This window comes from Ranitomeya variabilis, chromosome 6 (assembly GCF_051348905.1).
Source record: "Ranitomeya variabilis isolate aRanVar5 chromosome 6, aRanVar5.hap1, whole genome shotgun sequence".
Lineage (NCBI taxonomy): Eukaryota > Metazoa > Chordata > Amphibia > Anura > Dendrobatidae > Ranitomeya > Ranitomeya variabilis.
This window is the reverse complement of record NC_135237.1, coordinates 238,327,868-238,348,113: the sequence shown is the minus strand read 5'-3', so window position 1 is coordinate 238,348,113 and position 20,246 is coordinate 238,327,868. Positions and strand designations below refer to the sequence as shown.

The window sequence follows — 20,246 nt, the reverse complement described above, 5'->3', positions numbered from 1 at the left end:
CCGGTCTGTTCTGTTAAATTCCCTCCTATCAGGGAGAAAAAAAAACTCTGCCAGCCATGTACTGACAGGATAATTAAAGCTGAGCAACCATCCCTACTAGATGAAATACGCTCTCTTGTTAAACAGGAGGTACAATATTACTTGGCAGCTTTTACACCTCCACCCCCACCTCCGCCACCACATTCCCCAGCCAAGAAGAGGAAGTTTCAGGTCGTAGAATCTGATACTGATTCGGACCACTCTCATACTTCATCTGTTGGCTGGGAAGATCCAGCATCTCCTAAGGCTGAGGTCAGGAAATACCTCTTTTCCTCAGATTATATTGATGACCTAGTGTCTGCTGTACGTAACACAATGGGTCTTGAAGAGGAACCTGTACCACAGTCCATACAGGATCATATGTTCGGTGGGCTCAGATCGGAGAAAAAAGCAGGGTTCCCCGTTCACGCTAATGTTGTTAATATGATTGAGCAGGAATGGGAACTCCCTGAAAGACGCCTTAGCATGTCTTCAGAGATGAAACATAGATTTCCTTTAGAAGGTGATTTTGTCAAACTTGACATTCCCAAGGTTGATGTGCAGGTGGCCAGAGTTGCCAAAAGAACGGCACTCCCCTTAGAGGATTCTTCGCAATTGAAAGATCCTATGGACAGGAAGATTGAGAGTCTCCTGAAGAAGTCTTGGGAAACTTCTACGTCTGTCGTTAAGGCTAATATCGCCTCTACCTGTGTAGCTAGAGCCCTCTCCTGCTGGCTAGAAAAATTAGAATCTCACATATCTCGAGGTACCTCTAGAGGTGAGATGTTGGATTCACTCTCTATACTACATAAAGCTACTGGGTTTCTGGCAGAGGCTTCTCTGGAATCCGTTAGGATTGCCGCCAGATCTTTAGTGCTTTCCAACTCTGCCAGAAGGGCCCTCTGGCTTAAATTATGGAGTGGTGATATCACCTCTAAGGCTAAGTTGTGTGCCATTCCCTTTAAAGGAGACTATGTGTTTGGTCCAGCCTTAGATGACATTCTTGACAAAGCTACCGACAAGAAAAAGGCGCTCCCGGAGCAAAAACAACCGAAGAAACGTTTTTTTCGTGCCCCACTGTCTCAGCCCTCTCAACCGAGGGGTAAAGGCAAAACCGGCAGATGGAGCTATGCAAAAGGGAGAGGGAAAAATATTTTTGTCCCTCAACAGCAGCAGCAGCTATCCCAACAGGATAAACAATGACTCCGACCCGGTGGGGGGAAGACTCTCAAAATATGTGGATCAGTGGGAAAACATCACCAGTTCCCACTGGGTCCTCAATGTTATCAAAGAGGGCCTATTGATCGAGTTAATTCTCCCCCCCCCCCCCCTTAGGGTCTAAAGATTACTACCCTTTCAACAAAAGATCACAATTTATTAACATTTGGTCTCAGAGATCTTCTAAGATCAAACGTGATCTCCCCAGTTCCACAGTCAGAATGGGGTCTGGGACATTATTCCCGATTATTCCTGGTACCCAAACCATCAGGGGAAGTCCGTATCATTATAAATTTAAAGGGTCTAAATCAGTATGTGAAATATCGAAGGTTCAAGATGGAGTCTGTAAAATCAGCCATTCCTTTAATAGATCAACACTCCTTTATGGCAACTATCGACCTAAAGGATGCATATTTTCACATTCCTATTCACGAGAGACACAGAAAATATCTCAGGTTTGCGATACAGGGGAGTCACCAAGTGGAGCACTATCAGTTTGGAGTCCTTCCCTTCGGCATTTCATCAGCTCCGAGGGTGTTCTCCAAAGTAATGGCAGAGGCGGGGGCATTTATCCGGAGACAAGGTGTCTGTATAGTGCCCTATCTGGACGATCTGCTGATAGTAGCTCCCACCGAGATAACCCCGATATCCCATGTGTCAACTACATTAGAGATATTGAAGTCTCTGGGTTGGATTCCGAATATAAAGAAATCTCAGCTTCAACCCTCAAAAACCAGGAAGTTTTTAGGAGTGGTTCTGGACTCGGCGAAACAAATGTCCTTTCTTCGGCTACGTTCACATTTGCGTTGTGCGCCGCAGCGTCGGCGCCGCAGCGCACAACGCAAACAAAAACGCAGCAAAACGCATGCACAACGCTGCGTTTTGCGCCGCATGCGTCGTTTTTTCCATTGAATTTGGACGCAGCAAAAATGCAACTTGCTGCGTCCTCTGCGCCCCGACGCGGGCGCCGCAGCGACGCATGCGGCGCAAAACGCAAGTGCGCCGCATGTCCATGCGCCCCCATGTTAAATATAGGGGCGCATGACGCATGCGGCGCCGCTGTGGCGCCCGACGCTGCGGTGCTGGCCGCAAATGTGAACGTAGCCTTCCAGACGATCACAGACTACCATTAGTAGTAAAGATCAGGAAATACAAAGAGATTAGATCTCCTACACTCCGGGAGGGAATGTTGCTCTTAGGTTCCATGACAGCCTGCATTCAGTCGGTGGCTTGGGCTCAAGCCCACTCAAGAATTCTTCAAACCCACATCCTGGACAATTGGGATGGTCGTCCCGGCTCGCTAACCAAAAGGATTCACACACCAGGTCGGGTGAAAGCATCCTTAACATGGTGGATGAAATCCAAAAACCTTCTCAGGGGTGTGAGTTGGATTCAGTTCCCAATAACCACGACCAAATCAGATGCCAGCAAGAGAGGCTGGGGAGCCATGATAAATCATGTTCCTTATCAGGGTCTTTGGGACCAGACGATCAGAGGGAGATGGTCAAATTTCCGAGAACTCAAAGCTGTGGAAGAAGCTCTCTAAGCAGCAAATCGTCAGATTTCTGGGCAACACGTTCAGATATACTCAGACAACATGACCACGGTGGCTCATATCAAACACCAGGGCAGTACAAAATTCACCAGCCTAAAGAAGGTCTCTGCTTGAATTTTTGCTTGGGCCGAAAAACACCTACTGTCCCTGACGGCAACTCACCTGAAAGGTACGGCCAATATTCAGGCAGATTATCTGAGCCGCCGGGATATTCACCCGGGCGAATGGAGTCTGGATCGTCAAATATTCAACTTTCTGGTAAACAAGTGGGGTCTCCCGTAAGTCGACCTCTTTGCCTCTCACCAAAATGCAAAAGTCGAAACATATTTCTCCTTGAATCCAAGAGGCAATCCCAAAGCAGTAGATGCCTTAGTTCAAGATTGGCATTTTCATCTGGCCTACGTATTTCTACCAATCCCGATTCTTGCAAAGGTGCTACGGAAAATACGGATAGAAACGACCCCAACTATTTTGGTTGCTCCATTTTGGCCCAAAAGAAGTTGGTTCAACTTGATCATCCAACTACAAGTGGACGGGCCGGTAATGTTACCGATGAAAGACAATCTCCTCTCTCAGGGGCCAGTTCTCCACTCAGACCCTCAGAAATGGAATTTAGCGGCGTGGTTTCTGAAGCCCAGGTATTGAAAGCAAAAGGGTTATCAAACCCTGTCATAGCTACTCTACAAAAATCCAGGAAACCAATAACAAACGCCATTTACAATAAAATCTGGAAAAAGTTTTCATTTTTTTGTCTACCTAACCCTCCAGACCCTCTCAGGCCGGATATACCTAGGATATTAGATTTCTTACAAAAAGGCTTGGAGATTGGTCTCAAACCCAGTACGCTGAAGGTCCAGGTTTCTGCGCTCAGTTCTATCTTTGATCAAGATCTAGCAGGCCATCGCTGGATCAAAAGATTCATGACCTCAGCGATTAGAATAAACCCTAGGCAACAAGTCATAGTTCCTCCATGGGATCTTAATATTGTGCTCCAAGGTCTTACAGGTCCACCCTTTGAACCTCTGTCTACCTGTTCCCCACAAAATCTTGCTTACAAAACTGTTTTTTTGGTAGCTATAACTTCAGCCAGAAGAGTGGGTGAATTACAGACCTTATCAATAAGAGAACCTTATTTACTGGTTAGAGAAGATTCAATAGTGCTCTGACTTGATCCTTCTTTCCTTCCAAAAGTGGTCTCTGAATTTCATCGTTCTCAAGAAATCGTTCTACCAACCTTTTGCAATAAACCTGCAAACTCAGAAGAAAGGAAATTTAACACTCTTGATGTTCGGCGTATTCTGCTACATTACTTGGATCAAACCCGTGCTCTTAGAATTGATCATAACCTTTTTGTCCATTCCTCAGGGCAAAATAAGGGAAAGAAGGTAGCCAAGAGTACCATTGCTACATGGATTAAAAAAGCTATAACAGAATCTTACCTTGCTCAAAATAAACTACCTCCGGTAGGGATCAAGGCCCACTCAACCAGATCTACGTCGGTTTCCTGGGCAGAAAGAGCAGGTGCATCTCCGGAGCAGATCTGCAGGGCAGCTACGTGGTCCTCACTCCATACCTTCTCCAAACATTATAGATTGGATTTATTATCCAATAAGGATTTAGTCTTCGGCCGCAAAGTTCTTCAGGCCGTTGTCCCTCCCTAGTGCCAAATTAGTTGGTATTCCTCCATATGCCGTCGTGGAAGGTGACTAGAGAAAATAGAATTATTCTTACCGTTAATTCGGTTTCTAGGAACCTTCTACGATGGCGCTAATTTCCCACCCTCTATATATTCCTGGATTAATTCTGGGATTCAGAAGGTAAACCGGTGCTATGGTCTCAGTTGTAAGTCACTGGCGAGTGGGAGGTCCTTTTAACCTCTCTGTGTTTCTTGTTCCCCATTAGGGCAAAGAGACAACCTCCATATGCCGTCGTGGAAGGTTCCTAGAAACCGAATTAACGGTAATAATAATTCTATTTTCTCTATCCACTGGCTAACACAGTACGAAGATATATATCTTTCCTGGAGAGAAGCAGACAGTTTTTAAACTCTACTGGGCAAAATGGGTTCCCCTCCAATAAGGTTATACTCTTGAGAATGAAATGGTGATCAAAGTGCAAAATACACAATAGGATGCTCCCCAATTGTTCATAAGAGGTTCCGATTGAATCTTTGAACACTGCAATCTCTGATTTAGCAAAAGATTTGTACTTTTCATGTATTTTTCTATGTTATTGTAGGTTTAGAAGGCAATAGAAAATGAAATTGAGCTTTTGTTTTATTGCATGGACTTGGAATAAAGTTTAGGTAGATCACACTATGTGCTGGCAGAAGCCACAGTGGAAATAGTTTAATAAACTTTAAATGCTTTTTTTTCTGCTCTCAGGTTTCACTGGGCTAAGCCAATGTAGATGGAGTGAGCCACTGAGCCCAATGGGCCGCTGCCACAGTCACAACTGCAGCCGGGGAGTAAACTGCTTACATAAGCTTCTGTTTTACTGTTTGTGCTCTACCTGCACTTTTTTTTCTTTAGCCCATATATTTGTTTTGTAGAACTTCGTGCGATAACTCTGTGAAAGAAATATATATGTACACTCTAAACAATATAACTGTAAGCTGTTTCACTTAAAAGAACCTGTCATCAGGTCAAGTGGCCAGTTTTTGCTCTTATTTTATTCTCCCCTGGGTATTCATTGTTATTTTGGTTTGTTATTTTTTTTGCTCCGTCATACAGTTCCAGAGATGTTGTTGATTTTATTTACTGCTAATTTCTAGATTCTTTGCTTATATGGTAATAATTCAGTACAACCTAAAGACCGGTTCCTAAAGAGTCCTGTGAGCAAGGCACCCTAAGTGAACCATGAAAATTAGCACTAAATAAAAAGAATTGAACTTTTTGTTAGATTTAAAAAGAAAGAAAAGGAATGCAGGGGGGCGTGGCTATGTAGCTGAAGAAGCAGGAAGCACCTAAGGAGAGCTCCAAGTATCCTGAACTGATTTTGCCATAAAATAGTGAATATAGCTGAGCGAAAATACGCCAAACCTGAGCCCCATACAATAGAGAGCCCTGTGGACCTCCCGGGAGACCGCTGCGGAGATTCGTGGAGCCGGGAACAGTGGGAGCTGAAGCGGGCAGGAGGCCCCCCGCGTGCAACGGCGGCCATTTCTGGAGCGCACGCCGGGAGACACAGAGCGCGGCGCTGCTTCCAGCTGGAGCCCCGTACCCTCTGTCGCCCTAGAAGCGGCGGTGACCGACCTCGCTGGTGAGAGCAGCGAGATACCTACACGCGGGAGCGAGGAGGGTATACGGAGCGCGGCGCTGCTCCTTGCCGGAGCTGGGTCCCTCTCTCATCCCGGAGGAGGCGGCGGTGGACGGTACCGGTGGATGCGGTGAGGTACCTACATACAGGAGCTGTGGGGGCTGGCGCTCCGGACGGCTGCAGCGATAATCTGAAGCGGCGGGAGCTGCGGAGACAGAGACACCAGGAGGGCCCACGTGCAGCGGCGGCCATCTTTGGCGCGCGCGCTCTGGAATACAGGACGCGGCGCCATCATTTCCTGCTGGGACCAGACTTTTCTTTCGCTGGAGCCGACGGAGACAGGACCGCAGTGGTGAGAACGTGGACCGGTATGCAGAGACTGGGAGACCTGAGGGAGATAACGGTGCACACGGGGAGCAGTGGCCATTAATATAGCGCGCTCCCTAACAGCAAAGGGAGCGGTGCCTTTCAAACCTGCGGTGCTGTTTAGGGGATAATTAAACTTTCAAAAATTAGAGGGGTGGTGCGGTGTGTGCCCTGAAATATTGGGCCCTGTGCCCCCCCTGTCATACAGCCGCCTCATTGACAGCACCATAGCATTGGGAATTAACCCCTTCACCGCTGTTCCCCCTCTATCCATAAACTGAGTGCCTGCCCAGCCATATTGGACCTAAGTAATCACCCAGACAACTACCCTGTGATTCTCATTATTTGTCAAGTTTACGGAGACTTGGAGCGCAGTCCAGCACTATATATATAGGACCTGGGGTCGGAGTTCGATCCATTTAACACCATAACATTAGAGCACAGCTTATCTACAATTACTTTTGAGGTTGTTTTGTGGGATCCCCCCTTGCGTATACCCGCCATGCAGCATCCTAGAGGAGCGACAGCGGCTGAAAAGCTTAAAAAATATGCCAAAGATGACTCCCATGATAATGTACGCAACCTTAGAAACAACCCTACATCATCTCAACGCAGGGGTCGCCCCTCTGATGGTACTGGGGAGGAGGAAGAACTGACTCTTAAACAGGCATCGGAGCAGTTGATGCAGGCCATCTCCCTCACTAGATCATCTCTTACTGAGAAAATAGAGGATGTACATACGGAGGTGGGCCGCCTGCGGCATGACATGCAAACTATGAGGGGACGTATTTCTGAGGTTGAAACAAGGGTATCCCACATAGAAGACACTATCACTCCTATGGAGGCTAAACTGGCTAAAGCTACTGGATCCGTAAATGCATGGAAGCAAAAGGCAGATGATTTGGAAAATAGGCTACGCCGCAACAATATCCGAATTATAGGTCTTCCGGAGCGGTCGGAGGGTCAGCGACCTGAACAGTTCTTAGAGGAATGGCTTAAATCTTCATTGGGGGATGAATTCTCCTCAACATTTTCGGTAGAGAGGGCCCATAGGGTACCGACGAGGTCTTTGCCTCCCGGGGCCCCGCCACGACCTCTCCTGGCACGCCTCCTTAATTGCAGAGACAGGGATGCCATCCTCCGCTTGGCGCGGCAGAAGGGCCTTGTCAAATTCGATAATGCCACCATATCAATCTTTCCAGATTTTTCTATGGAACTTCAAAAGCAGCGGGCACGATTTATGGATGTTAAGAAACAACTCAGGGATAAGAACATCGTCTACTCTATGCTCTATCCAGCCCGGCTCCGTGTCGTCCACAATGGCTCTTCCTTATTCTTCACGGACCCAGCGGAGGCAATTGAATGGATGCGGTCTCACGGGGGTCCGAATGTGGAAGATCCCTAACCTGGACTCCTTGATCAAAGGCAACACACCTAGAGCTTTCCGTAGGGGTGCGGGAAAAAAGTCAACAATACCGGACACTGTATCCAGTGAGGGTATCCCCTTTTCAATCTGACTGTGGGAGAATGGAAATACTCTCCCCTACTGTTCAAGTTTTTTTGTTTCTTTTGGTTTTATGTACCAGTTTTGATTGTTTATTAAGTAAGGGTACCGTCACACAGTGCCATTTTCATCGCTACGACGGCACGATTCGTGACGTTGCAGCGTCGTATAAGTATCGCTCCAGCGTCGTAGACTGCGGTCACACGTTGCAATACTCGGCGCTGGAGCGATAATTTCATGACGTATTTGCGATGTAGAAGCCGTTGGTTACTGTGCGCACATCGTATACAACCTGTGTCACACAATGCAATCATGCCGCCACAGCGGGACACTAGACGACGAAAGAAAGTTTCAAACGATCTGCTACGACGTACGATTCTCAGCGGGGATCCGGATCGCAGTAGCGTGTCAGACACAGCGATATCGTAAATGCATCGCTGGAACGTCACGAATCGTGCCGTTGTAGCGATCAAAATTGCACTGTGTGACGGTACCCTAAGACTGCCGCTGATACTAACTCTTTGCCCTGTATGATACTGCTGGAATGCACCCGAATAATAATGTTATGCATTAATTTTTTCTTTAAAAGTAAACATGGGGGCTGAAATTATATGTATGACATGGAATATACGAGGTATCAAAACCCCTAGAAAGAAAATTAAGGTATTTTCTCAGATAAAAAGGTGCCATCCCCACATTGTAGCACTAATAGAAACACATTTAACAAGAGATACGGCTAGATGTGTGCAAAAACCATGGGTACAATGGGCCTTGCATGCCTTCCACACCAGTTATTCCAGAGGGGTCTCTTTACTGATACACAGGGAGGTCAGATGGGAGGCCAAGGAGGCGAGACGTGATCCCGAGGGTCGCTTTGTCTTTGTGCATGCATTCATCAACTCACGAGAGTATGTGTTGTTATGTATCTATAATCCCCCCCCTGCCAACATGTCAATTCTTCGTATGGCTCTAGGCTTCTCCTTAAAATATCCGGAAGCAAATGTTATCTGCATGGGAGACTTTAACTTAGTTATGGATCAATCTATGGACAGATTGAGACTAGATGACGTAGCATCAGGAGACACTTTACCTCAACCCCCCTCTCAATTGGCACTGTTTATGGATGGTAGTGGTTGGCTGGATTTGTGGAGAATGGGTCACCCGGGGGTCAAGGGGTACACTTGTCACTCATCTACTAGACAGTCACTATCTCGAATAGACTATATATTTGGGTCGAGTGGATTGGCATTATGGATGGAGAGTATTGAACATGGTAGTCGGGGGATCTCAGATCACAGCCCAATTATTCTTAAACTCAAATTTGGACAATCCAATAATAATAGTAAGTCCTGGAAATTGAACCCCTTCTGGTTAAAATTAATAGACGCTAGCGATAGGACGATCGATCAGCTGAATAGTTTCATTCTAACACACTCGGAACTCCAAAACCTCGGTTTATTTTGGGACACCCTGAAGGCATATTTGAGGGGATGTCTGTCCTCTACTATCTCCTATATTAAGAGGGTAACGGCGAAAGAGGATGAGGAGATGGAACAAAGATTAAAAGACTCAGAGGCCACTTACATAGCCAACCAGTCCAGCAGCAATAGAATTGAATGGCTTACTTCCCAGAGACTATATACCCAACATGCAGATGTTAAGTCAAAGCGCAAATTATTTTTCACTCGCCAAGCCTATTTTGAACTGGGAAATCAGGCCAGTACACTTTTGGCCTTCGTGGTACGCCAACACAATACCTCCAATACAATATTGCAGATCCGGGTGTCCGATGGCTCTTTAGTATCCTCTACTGAAGGAATACTTCAGGGCTTCTATGACTATTATACCTTGTTATATAAATCTAGCAGTGGTTCTGGTATTGATGAATGCTTAGATTATTTATCGGATATAACATTCCCCTCACTGAGCCCATCCCAGCAAGCCCTTATGGAGGCTGAATTTACCCTGGAGGAGGTAGAACACGCTGTAACAGATATGGCAGCTGGAAAGGCCCCGGGACCTGATGGGTTTCCCATTGAGTTCTATAGGAAATACCGTGACAAACTGGCACCTATACTGCTGAAGGTACTCAAGGGAATATGGGAGGGGGAATCTGTACCCGAAACGTTTTATGATGCTAATATTGTTGTACTCAGGAAGGAGGGGAAGGATCCTCTGGATTGTGGATCATATAGACCAATCTCTTTGGTGAACGTAGATTATAAAATTTTCACTAAAATCCTAGCCACTAGATTGAATAAGATCATATTAGATCTCATACACCCGGATCAAACCGGTTTTATGCCTGGGAAAAATACTTCTATCAACATCAGACGGGTACAGTCGGTCATACAATATAGTTCTCTGGAACCAGACAACAAGTGGGCATTGGCTTCGCTGGATGCAGCCAAGGCTTTTGACTCCCTCGAATGGCCCTTCTTGATTGCATGTTTACGGAAATATGGGTTTGGGAATAAATTTTTGAGAGGGATAGGTACATTTATATGCGAAACCTAGGGCACGAATGGTGGTGAATGGCTCAATGTCTGCACCGTTTTCTCTGCACAGAGGAACTCGACAGGTGTGCCCTCTCTCCCCAGCTTTATTCGCCTTGGCGATAGAGGCCTTGGCAATACGAATGAGGTCTTCTGTAGATATTAAAGGGATACATATCGCTGATAGGGTGGACGTCATCGGTCTATATGCTGATGATATGGTGGTGTTTATGGATCAAACGGAGGACACATTACCGAAAGTAATAACGATGATAGATAGATTCAGTAAATTTTCTGGCCTTTATATAAATTGGGAAAAATCTGCCCTGATGCCTCTCTCCCATGCTCCAATGTCCTGCCTTGAAACCCTCTCACTGCTACCCATTGTCTCCAAGTTTAAATATCTAGGAATACATATGTCCCAGAGTAGTCACCTAGACTTGCATCTTAATATATTTCCGTTACTAGATGTGGTTAAATCCAAATTTGCTACCTGGGACAAACTACCATTATCTGTGGCTGGACGTATTAATCTCATAAAGATGATATTGCTCCCAAAGCTGAGCTACTGTTTTCAACACAGTGCGGTTATAATACCTAATTTTTTTTTTACAACCCTAAATTCCCTTACTACATCTTTCATATGGGGAAAGGCTAGGCCTAAACTTAAGTTATCCACCCTGCAAAGACCCAAACAAGGGGGTGGGGTGGCCCTGCCAGACTTCTACCTATATTACCTTGCTGGTCAGGCTAAAATGTTGAATATGTGGATGCCCCGGAAAACTCTTCCTAACTCTGAAAACCATATTCTGTACTCAGCCAAAATTGATTGTCCACTGGGATTTTTGGAGATGGAGAGAACTACTGTTCCTCATTTACTACCTTTGCTTCGGTTGGCACGATCAATATGGAGGCAAATTAAAAAGGTAACGGGATTTGCTGATATAGCAGCTGAAATGCCATTGTGGAATAATGGTTATTTTCCGGTATTACTGGGTCATCCGTCCACTGAATTCTGGATATCGTATGGTGTCCTTACAGTAAGAAATCTACATAATCAGGGGATTTTTGTTTCCTTCGAACAGTTACAAAATACCTACAACATACCAAAATCTCAATTTTTCCGTTACTTGCAACTAAGGTCAGCCTTCCAGTCACATATGCGGAGTGTGGGTACGGGTCGAGCTATCTCAGATTTACCGTTAATAGGTATCCTTAATTCGCAGGGTCCCCAGGGACTTATCTCCTCTTTGTATACCTATCTGTTATCCATGGGTGAGGGATCTACCATAGATTCAATTAAGGGGAAGTGGGGACGGCTTCTCCCAGACACACTGGGAGAGGAATGGGATGAAATCTTGGAATCCCCAACTAAAGTCTCCCCATCAGTTAATAATAGGATGACCCAACAATATATCATATATCAATCCTATTTGACCCCAATTCGTCTTTTCAAAATGGGTCGTCTACACTCATCAGACTGCTTGAGATGCCATTCTAGCAATGCAGATTTTATCCACATGATATGGAAATGTCCTATTGTCTTCCAATATTGGAATGAGGTAACGACATTATTGGCATCACTGGTGTCGATCCCTGTCCCACTTGAACCCCTGGTGTGCTTATTTGGAGTATGGGAGGCAGAGACTTGGGATCATCATACGGGAATTTTTCTGAGGGAGACGCTGTTTTTGGCACGAAAGGTGTTGGCTCTGAGATGGATGGGTGGTTCTTGTCCAACTCTTAGAGCATGGGTGGACTTGGTAAATTCCATTATTCCGTATGAGCGGACACTGTACCAGAATAGAGGTAATCCAGCTAAATTTGAGAAGATATGGGGAAGATGGAACTCCTCCTGTCATACTGTTTAGGTTAAATAACTTAATAAATATACAAGGAAAAGGTGTAAGATTGCGGACATTGTCTACTCACAGGGTAGAATCTATCTAGAACTCTCCTTTAAGCGGCAGCATGTTAGTTTTAAGAGGTTTTATTAGAAGTTAATGTAGTTAAAGTTTGAATAGGATATAAACAAATGATTGACATGCATTGCTTGTAACCTTTACAATATTCCAGACATGGCTATGTGTGGTAATTCTATGTATCTAATGGATAATAATGAATATAAGCAAATGTATGTATGGTTCATGCTGTAATCAATAAACGAATTTAAAAAAAAAAAAAGAAAAGGAATGCTTAGGGGGGCAGCGGGAATACAATAAGCACAAAAACTGTCCACTTTTGACATGGAGACAGTTCCTCACTAAATGGAACCTGACTGCAGATACATGGAGGCAATGGCTGTGTTATTTCAGCTACCGGTATATATGTTTTTAACTCTGCGGCATTTCAGAGGAAGACCTAGTTTGATAGCTGCTGGGAACTGAGCTGCATGGTAGACTAGTTGGTCAGAGTAAGGTGGAAAACCTGAATGCTTAACCCCAGAGCTAGAGAGTCTTCACATTTAAAATCCATATCAAGGTTAAGGTTAAAATACTTCTATAATTTTCTTTTTTTTAAGCTTTCACCGTATTGTAAACTTAATGACACCATTGCAAACGGGTTGCATTTTTATGAAGAAATGATATAATGTTGGTTTAATAGTAAATGCATGTTATATTTTTTGTCTTTTAGGTGTCCCAATGTAGTAATCTTGACAACTTCAAACATTACTGAGAAAATAGATATGGCCTTTGTAGACAGAGCAGATATAAAACAATACATTGGCCCTCCATCTCCTGCTGCAATTTTCAACATTTACATTTCTTGCATAGAAGAACTTATGAAGGTAATACTCGCTTTCCATGTTGTTCTTCTAATAAGGTCAGCTTATTGTATCCTTATATTACAGATATTTAGAGTGGTTGTCCATTACTCTGGCATCCCCTTCTCAACCAGCATGTTTGCCCCCAGTAAAATAACCCTCTGTTCCAGCACTGTAGGCACTTGCTCTCCTGGGGATTGCATCACATTGTCACATGATTTCTGCGCCCAATCAGCCTTGGCTTCACTTTCCCCGCCTTCACACACATCAGACAGCAAGAGGAAGTGACAGGTTAGCAGCAGTGGTTCTTTTTCTGGGGCAAACATGCTGATGGAGGAGGGGTTGTCCGAGTAGTGGAACACCCTTTTAAATTACAATGATCAAATTTAAGAGGTGTGTTTGTTTAATTTGTTTTTTAGTGTCAGATCATTTATCCTAGACAGCAGCTTCTTACTTTAAGAGACTTGGAAATGATTGGCTATGTGGAAAACAACGTATCCAAGCTTAGTTTATTGCTAAATGACATTTCCAGGTAAGACTTCCTAATTGTTGCCACGCACATGCAAGTCTGTATGAACAGGCTTGCACAGGCAAAATCTGCAGCAAGGATCTGATATCGTTCTTGTTTGGCTATGCTGGTACCACCCAGTGTGCACTTACCCTCAGCCGCTGGACCCTGTTGGAGATGTTTGAACTAATTTTGAAGCAATGTATCCATATTTATTTGTTGCTTAATGTATTATAAATTGCATGCAGTAGAAAACACACCTAAAGCTAGAATACTACATATGAAATCCTTTTTTTGTCAAAATAATTGCTTCGTGTATATCCGAACAGAAAACAAAACTTTTGTCTCCACTTTTCCATCGTGACAGTCTATCAAGAAATCATAACTTAACCTGTACAGTGTTAAATAAAATACGCCATTACTGTGATCCCTCATGTTGTTAGATGGGTAGTTGCAGCGTTCACATGTCTCTGTAAATGTTCTTAGTGATCGTAAGCGTCCTTTCTAGTATGTATATTTACTTTGAGATAAAAGTCCATGTTTTGTTTCATCCACCCTTACCGACATCGGGCGTAATAGTATGCCGATGTCAGACTACCTCCCTTTAATGTGGGCTCCGGCGGTGAGTCCAAATCTTTCCGGAGACATGTCAGCTGTTGGAGCATTGTCCTACATGAAAATCATGCTTTTCTTGAACGATACCGACTTCTTCCTGTACCACTGCTTGAAGAAGTTGTCTTCCAGAAACTGGCAGTAGGTCTGGGAGTTGAGCTTCGCTCCATCCTCAACCCGAAAAGGTCCCACAAGTTCATTTTTGATAATACCAGTACCCCACCTTCACCTTGCTGGCGTCGGAGTGGAGCTCTCTGCCCTTTACTGATCCAGCCTCTTGCCCATCCATCTGGCCCATCAAGAGTCACTCTCATTTCATCAGTCCATAAAACCTTTGAAAAGTCAGTCTTAAGATATTTCTTGGCCCAGTCTTGATGTTTTATCTTATGTTTCTTGTACAAAGGTGGTCGGTTTTCAGCCTTCCTTACCTTGGCCATGTCCCTGAGTATCGCACACCTTGTGCTTTTTGTTACTCCAGTAACGTTGCAGCTCTGAAATATGGCAAAACTGGTGGCAAATGGCTTCTTGGCAGCTTCACGCTTGATTTTCCTCAATTAATGGGCAGTTATTTTGCGCTTCTTCCGACCCTGTTGGCTATTTGCCATGAAACGCTTGATTGTTCAGTGATCACGCTTCAAAAGTTTGGCAATTTGAAAACTGCTGCATCCCTCTGCAAGACTTCTCACAATTTTGGACTTTTCAGAGCCCGTCAAATCTCTCTTCTGACCCATTTTGCCAAAGGAAAGGAAGTTGCCTACTAATTAAGCACACCTTATATAGGGTTTTGATGTTATTAGACAACACCCCTCCTCATTACAGAGATGCACATCACCTGATTTACTTAATTGGCAGTTAGCTAATTCTGCACATAGTGTAGATGTCTCTTCAGAGCAGTTAGCCTTTGGTAGAAAAGTATTGCATGCAGTAGTCCCACCCTAAAATTACCATTCTTTGGTACTTCTCCATTGGTGCTGTCTGGTGGTAAACTGGAAAACAGTAATTAGACCTACCGGTAATAGTATTTCCAGGAATCCATCCTGACAGCACTACTAGTTCCCTCCCACTGCAAAATTGTATTATATACTAATGTGATATAACATTGGTGTGGAATTTAATAAACTCTCTTTTTTGCATCCATCCAGATGTGGTACCTGGAAAATCACTGGTGGGTGGTAAGAGAGGGTCCTTTTAACCGCTTGTTGTTCCTGTCCTCCAATGGTGCTGTCAGGATGGATTCCTGGAAATACAATTACCAGTAGGTCTAATTACCGTTTTTTTGCCGCCGCGACATTGCATTACAATGCAATAACGGGCGACCAAAAAATCGTATCTGCACCAAAATGGTGTAATTAAAAACATCAGCTCAGCACGCAAAAAATAAGCCCTTGCCCAACCCGAGATCATGAAAAATGGAGACGATACGGGTATCGGAAAATTGCGCAATTTAATTTATTTTATTTTAACCAAGTTTGGAATTTTTTTCACCACTTAGATAAAAAAGAACCTTGACGTGTTTGGTGTCTATGAACTGTAGAATCATAATGACAGGTCAGTTTTAGCAATTTAGTGAACCTAGCAAAAAAAGCCAAACAAAAAACAAGAATGGGATTGCACTTTTTTTGCAATTTCACTGCACTTGGATTTTTGTTTCCTGTTTTCTAGTATAGGACATGGTAAAACCAATGGTGTGATTAAAAAGTACCACTCGTCCCGTAAAACACAAGCCGTCACATGGCCATATTGACAGAAAAATAAAAAAGTTATGGCTCAAAGAAGGGGAGCGAAAAACGAAAACAAAACCGAAAATGGCTCCAGGCGTTAAGGGGTTAAAGGGGTCATCTGAAACTAAATTTTATTTTAATCCTAAATGCCGCCTCCCTGAAATGAAGCGTCAACAGTGATGTCCTGGCTAGATCATGTTCAACTGAGCACGTGTTGTCAGTTATTTCTGATCAGAGCCGGCAAGCCTACTGTCACTTTGCATATTGATCAGTAGCAAAAACCTACTGAGTATGTGTGAGAATTGACCTCAGTACATGATCAGTAGAGCAGGGACTAGCCCAGCCCCTGAAACGGTAATCAATGATGACTCTTTGTTTCTGTTGGCTTGTTTCCGTAACTACAACCTTTGCTCCCTGATGACTACTCGTTTACCTATCCCAGCATGCACTGAGATTCTCAAATAGAGCGGCATCAAAGCAGAAATAGTAAAAAAAAATTGAGGGAATGTAGGGAATTTTTAAGTAAAGCATATGAGAAAAGTGATTAGATTATGACATTAAATAGAAATTTTGGATTAAAATAAATTCTTGTTCCAGACCACCCCTTTAAAGTTTTATGCATTGCAAGCAACAGAATAACTACATTTGCAATCACAGCGCAATGTACGTATGTATTGGAAAATCTTGTGACCTCACATATTTTGGCATTTACATTTTTTTTTTTTTTTTTCTTTAGATATTTTTTTTTTTAGACTTACTAGTCAATATGAAAATCTTTTAAATAAAAGACATAAAGTTTTAGCTAAAGTTTTCTGCAGTGGTATGAATTTGTTATTCAGGCTAAGTAGGAATAATGTTGATTTCAGTGAGAAATATTTTTTTCTCAACTACATCTTGGGTCATTTTTTTTTTCCTTTTTTTTGCAGAAAAAGTGAGGGTCTCAGTGGTAGAGTTCTTAGAAAACTTCCTTTTTTGGCACATGCACTTTTTATACAAGTAGGTATTATTATTTACTGATTGAAGTGGACGACAAAATGTTTAGAGTAACTGTCACTTTACATTTTATTTCATTAATCATTAGTACACATGAAAATGGGTTGAACTAGATGGACTTACAGTCTTCCTTCAACCTTAATAACTATGTAACTATGTAACTATGTAAATAAGCAACTTTGTAATGTATATTAAAGGAATCTGCTGCTTCTTTCTCCTGGTCTAATCTTTCAATTCATGGATAAGATCAGTATTTAGTGAACACAGATTTTACCATTACAGAGATGGATAGGAGATGACAGTTGGTGCCTATAAGATTCCATGGAGTTAGAGACAGATTCTGTGGCAAGTTCTCCTGAAACAGTTAGTTCTCCATAGACCTTTATTAGCACCAACTGTTGTCTCCTATCTCAGTAATTAGAAAATCTATATTCACTGAAGAAAATTTTCTATTTGTTTTAGGCATAACGGGTTAGGAAAACACACTTTGGACCCAGGCACAAAAAAAATAAATAAAAATGTTACATAGTGTTACGATACATCATTGGAGTCAGTGGGCGTAGAAGTGAACGAATATGTTCGGACCCGATCATCAAACATAAACTCAGCACAAATAGGGTACCAATATGGCATGAATATGGCAAATTCAGATTCAGTGACCGGTTCCTCACATATGCGCTCAACTCAATCTTTACACATGCGTTCAACTCTAATTTTGAGAATGAAAGGATCGTCCAGGAGAAGCAGCTTTCTCTGATGAGATATTACATTATATATCATGTGCGCTATTTCTTTTTGGCAGAAATGACTGTTACTCATTAAAAGAAAATTGAAATATTTACTTTAACAATTTTGCTGTCAAAGGTCTCCCTTACATTTTTTTGCCTCTGGTAGCTGGAATATTTTTCACACTAAAACCTAAATTACAAAAAAAAAAAAAAAAAAGCATTACACCCTCAGGCCATGTGCACACGTTCAGTATTTTTCACGTTTTTTTCGCTATAAAAACGTGATAAAAACGCGAAAAAAACGCTTACATATGCCTCCTATTATTTACAGTGTATTCCGCATTTCTTGTGCAAATGTTGCATTTTTTTCCGCGAAAAAAATCGCATCGCGGAAAAAAAAGCAACATGTTCATTAAAAATGTGGAATTGCGGGGATTCTGCACACCTAGGAGTGCATTGATCTGCTTTACTTCCCGCACGGGGCTGTGCACACCATGCGGGAAGTAAGCAGATTATGTGCGGTTGGTACCCAGGGTGGAGGAGAGGAGACTCTCCTCCACGGACTGGGCACCATATAATTGGTAAAAAAAAAGAATTAAAATAAAAAAGTGATATACTCTCCTTCGATGGCCCCGGAGGCATGCTGCCGCTTCCGTTCCTATAGATGCTGTGTGTGTTCAGGACCTGCGATGACGTCGCGGCCTTGTGATTGGTCGCGTGACCGCTCAGCGACCAATCACAAGCCGCGACGTCATCGAAGGTCCTGAACACACACAGCATCTATAGGAACGGATGCCTGCAGGTGAGTATAACCATTTTTTTAATTATTTTTAAACATTCTATCTTTTACTATTGATGCTGCATAGGCAGCATCTATAGTAAAAAGTTGGTCACACTTGTCAAACACTATGCTTGACAAGTGTGACCAACCTGTCAATCAGTTTTCCAAGCGATGCTACAGATCGCTTGGAAAACGTTAGCATTCTGCAAGCTAATTACGCTTGCAAAATGCTAAAAAAAAGCGAAAAAAACAAAAAAAAATGCAAAAAAAAAAAATGCAGATTTCTTGCAGAAAATTTCCGGTTTTCTTCAGGAAATTTCTGCAAGAAATCCTGACGTGTGCACATACCCTCATACATATATTTTCTGCAACATGGACACCTGGCATATTGTTAACTTTGGTGTCAGTGACATTTGGCTTTTGAAAAAAATGCATAAAAGTTGACTTTTTTACACAAATGCATGTATATTTTGGCTAAAATATATATTTTTTGCAATTTTGTTTTCATTAAAAGATTTTGAACCATTTAGGTTTTATAGCGTCTGTGTGGCTGTACATGGCTGGTAAAGAATGACTGACTGCATGAGTTAACTGTCAATCCATCACTGAAAATAACAGTAGCGGTTAAAATACATTCAGAGCTGATTTATAACCAAATTGTTAAAGTTAAATGGTTAAAAATTTTGATGAACTTGAAAGCAAAAATAATTTTTAGCCAATAATACATGCATGTTTAATAGCAAAAAGAACTGCACCCAAAGGTGTCAAATTAGACAGTTAAAACAATCATGTTAATCTTACAAATATAGACATTTATAACATTGTAGACATGTGTTTTAAAAAGTTTTTTTGGGCATATATTTAATTGTATTATGTTTTTTTAAAATCTGAAATAACTACTAAAAAGGCCTATGCGTTTTCTGTATAGGAGAAAAGTTGCATAAATATGCACACCCTTAAAGTGAACCTGACAGCTGATGCATGCTGCACAATCCACAATAATGAAGTATGTTAATTCTTTATTAATATTTTAAGTCTCCTACAGTTACAGTTGAAAAATTCCTTGAAGCTCTTTCATTGGCAGTGAACAAGCAGTTTGAAGAAAGAAAAATCCTTCAGAAGAACATTTAAAATCTAGAATAATCCTTAAGCTACTTTATCTTGTTTTTAAATTGTCAATGTTGTAAGATTTTATCATCAATTTGTTTGCTTATGACTTTGTGCAGTGTTTTTATTCCACAATGTTTTATTATGGTGTCGATTAAGAATAAAACATATGATATAACAGAAAAAAACTCCTCTGTACGCATGTTACACAATTTCTTTAGGTCCGTCTCACAGGCATAAGATGAGCCCAAGTCACTGTCCGATCACTGGTTTATTGAACCCAGTTGACCACATTATAATATTAGAAAAAAATCTGGCACTCTAAATAGCATCCAAAAAGTATTTATTCATTTTTACCACATTATAAAACCCCAAAATGGTGACAGTTCAGGTCGTATGACCCATTGTTGAGTAGCCAGAAATGCATCTGTATTATAAGTGTTTAATCTGACTTTAGTAAAAGTTTGTGATCACTTGCAGGGTCAGTCATTTGGGGGTGATGCTTTTTTTAGTTTTCGAAGTACAGTTTTAAGGCATAAAGGTGATGTGTAAAAATTCATGTAAGTTGGTGGATTGAAAACAGCTTACAAATTTGTAAGCCGGATTTTGCTAACTGAA

The 20,246-nt window shown here is 42.4% G+C and overlaps 1 protein-coding gene across 5 annotated transcripts in view; it reads left to right on the top strand.

Moving 5' to 3' along the window:
• The window catches only part of TRIP13 (thyroid hormone receptor interactor 13), a 191,653-nt gene extending 171,837 nt beyond the window's left edge, over positions 1–19,816 (top strand). For 3 of the 5 annotated variants that reach the window (XM_077269524.1, XM_077269525.1, XM_077269526.1), the window contains exons 11-14: positions 13,049–13,202; positions 13,598–13,710; positions 16,946–17,015; positions 19,557–19,816. In XM_077269524.1, the coding sequence (XP_077125639.1) occupies positions 13,049–13,202; positions 13,598–13,710; positions 16,946–17,015; positions 19,557–19,652 (433 nt within the window). In that variant the 3' untranslated portion in view covers positions 19,653–19,816. The remainder of the gene's footprint in view (positions 1–13,048; positions 13,203–13,597; positions 13,711–16,945; positions 17,016–19,556) is intronic. The other 2 variants (XR_013216910.1, XM_077269527.1) reach the window with 2 other exon arrangements.
• The last annotated feature ends 430 nt before the right edge of the window (positions 19,817–20,246 follow it).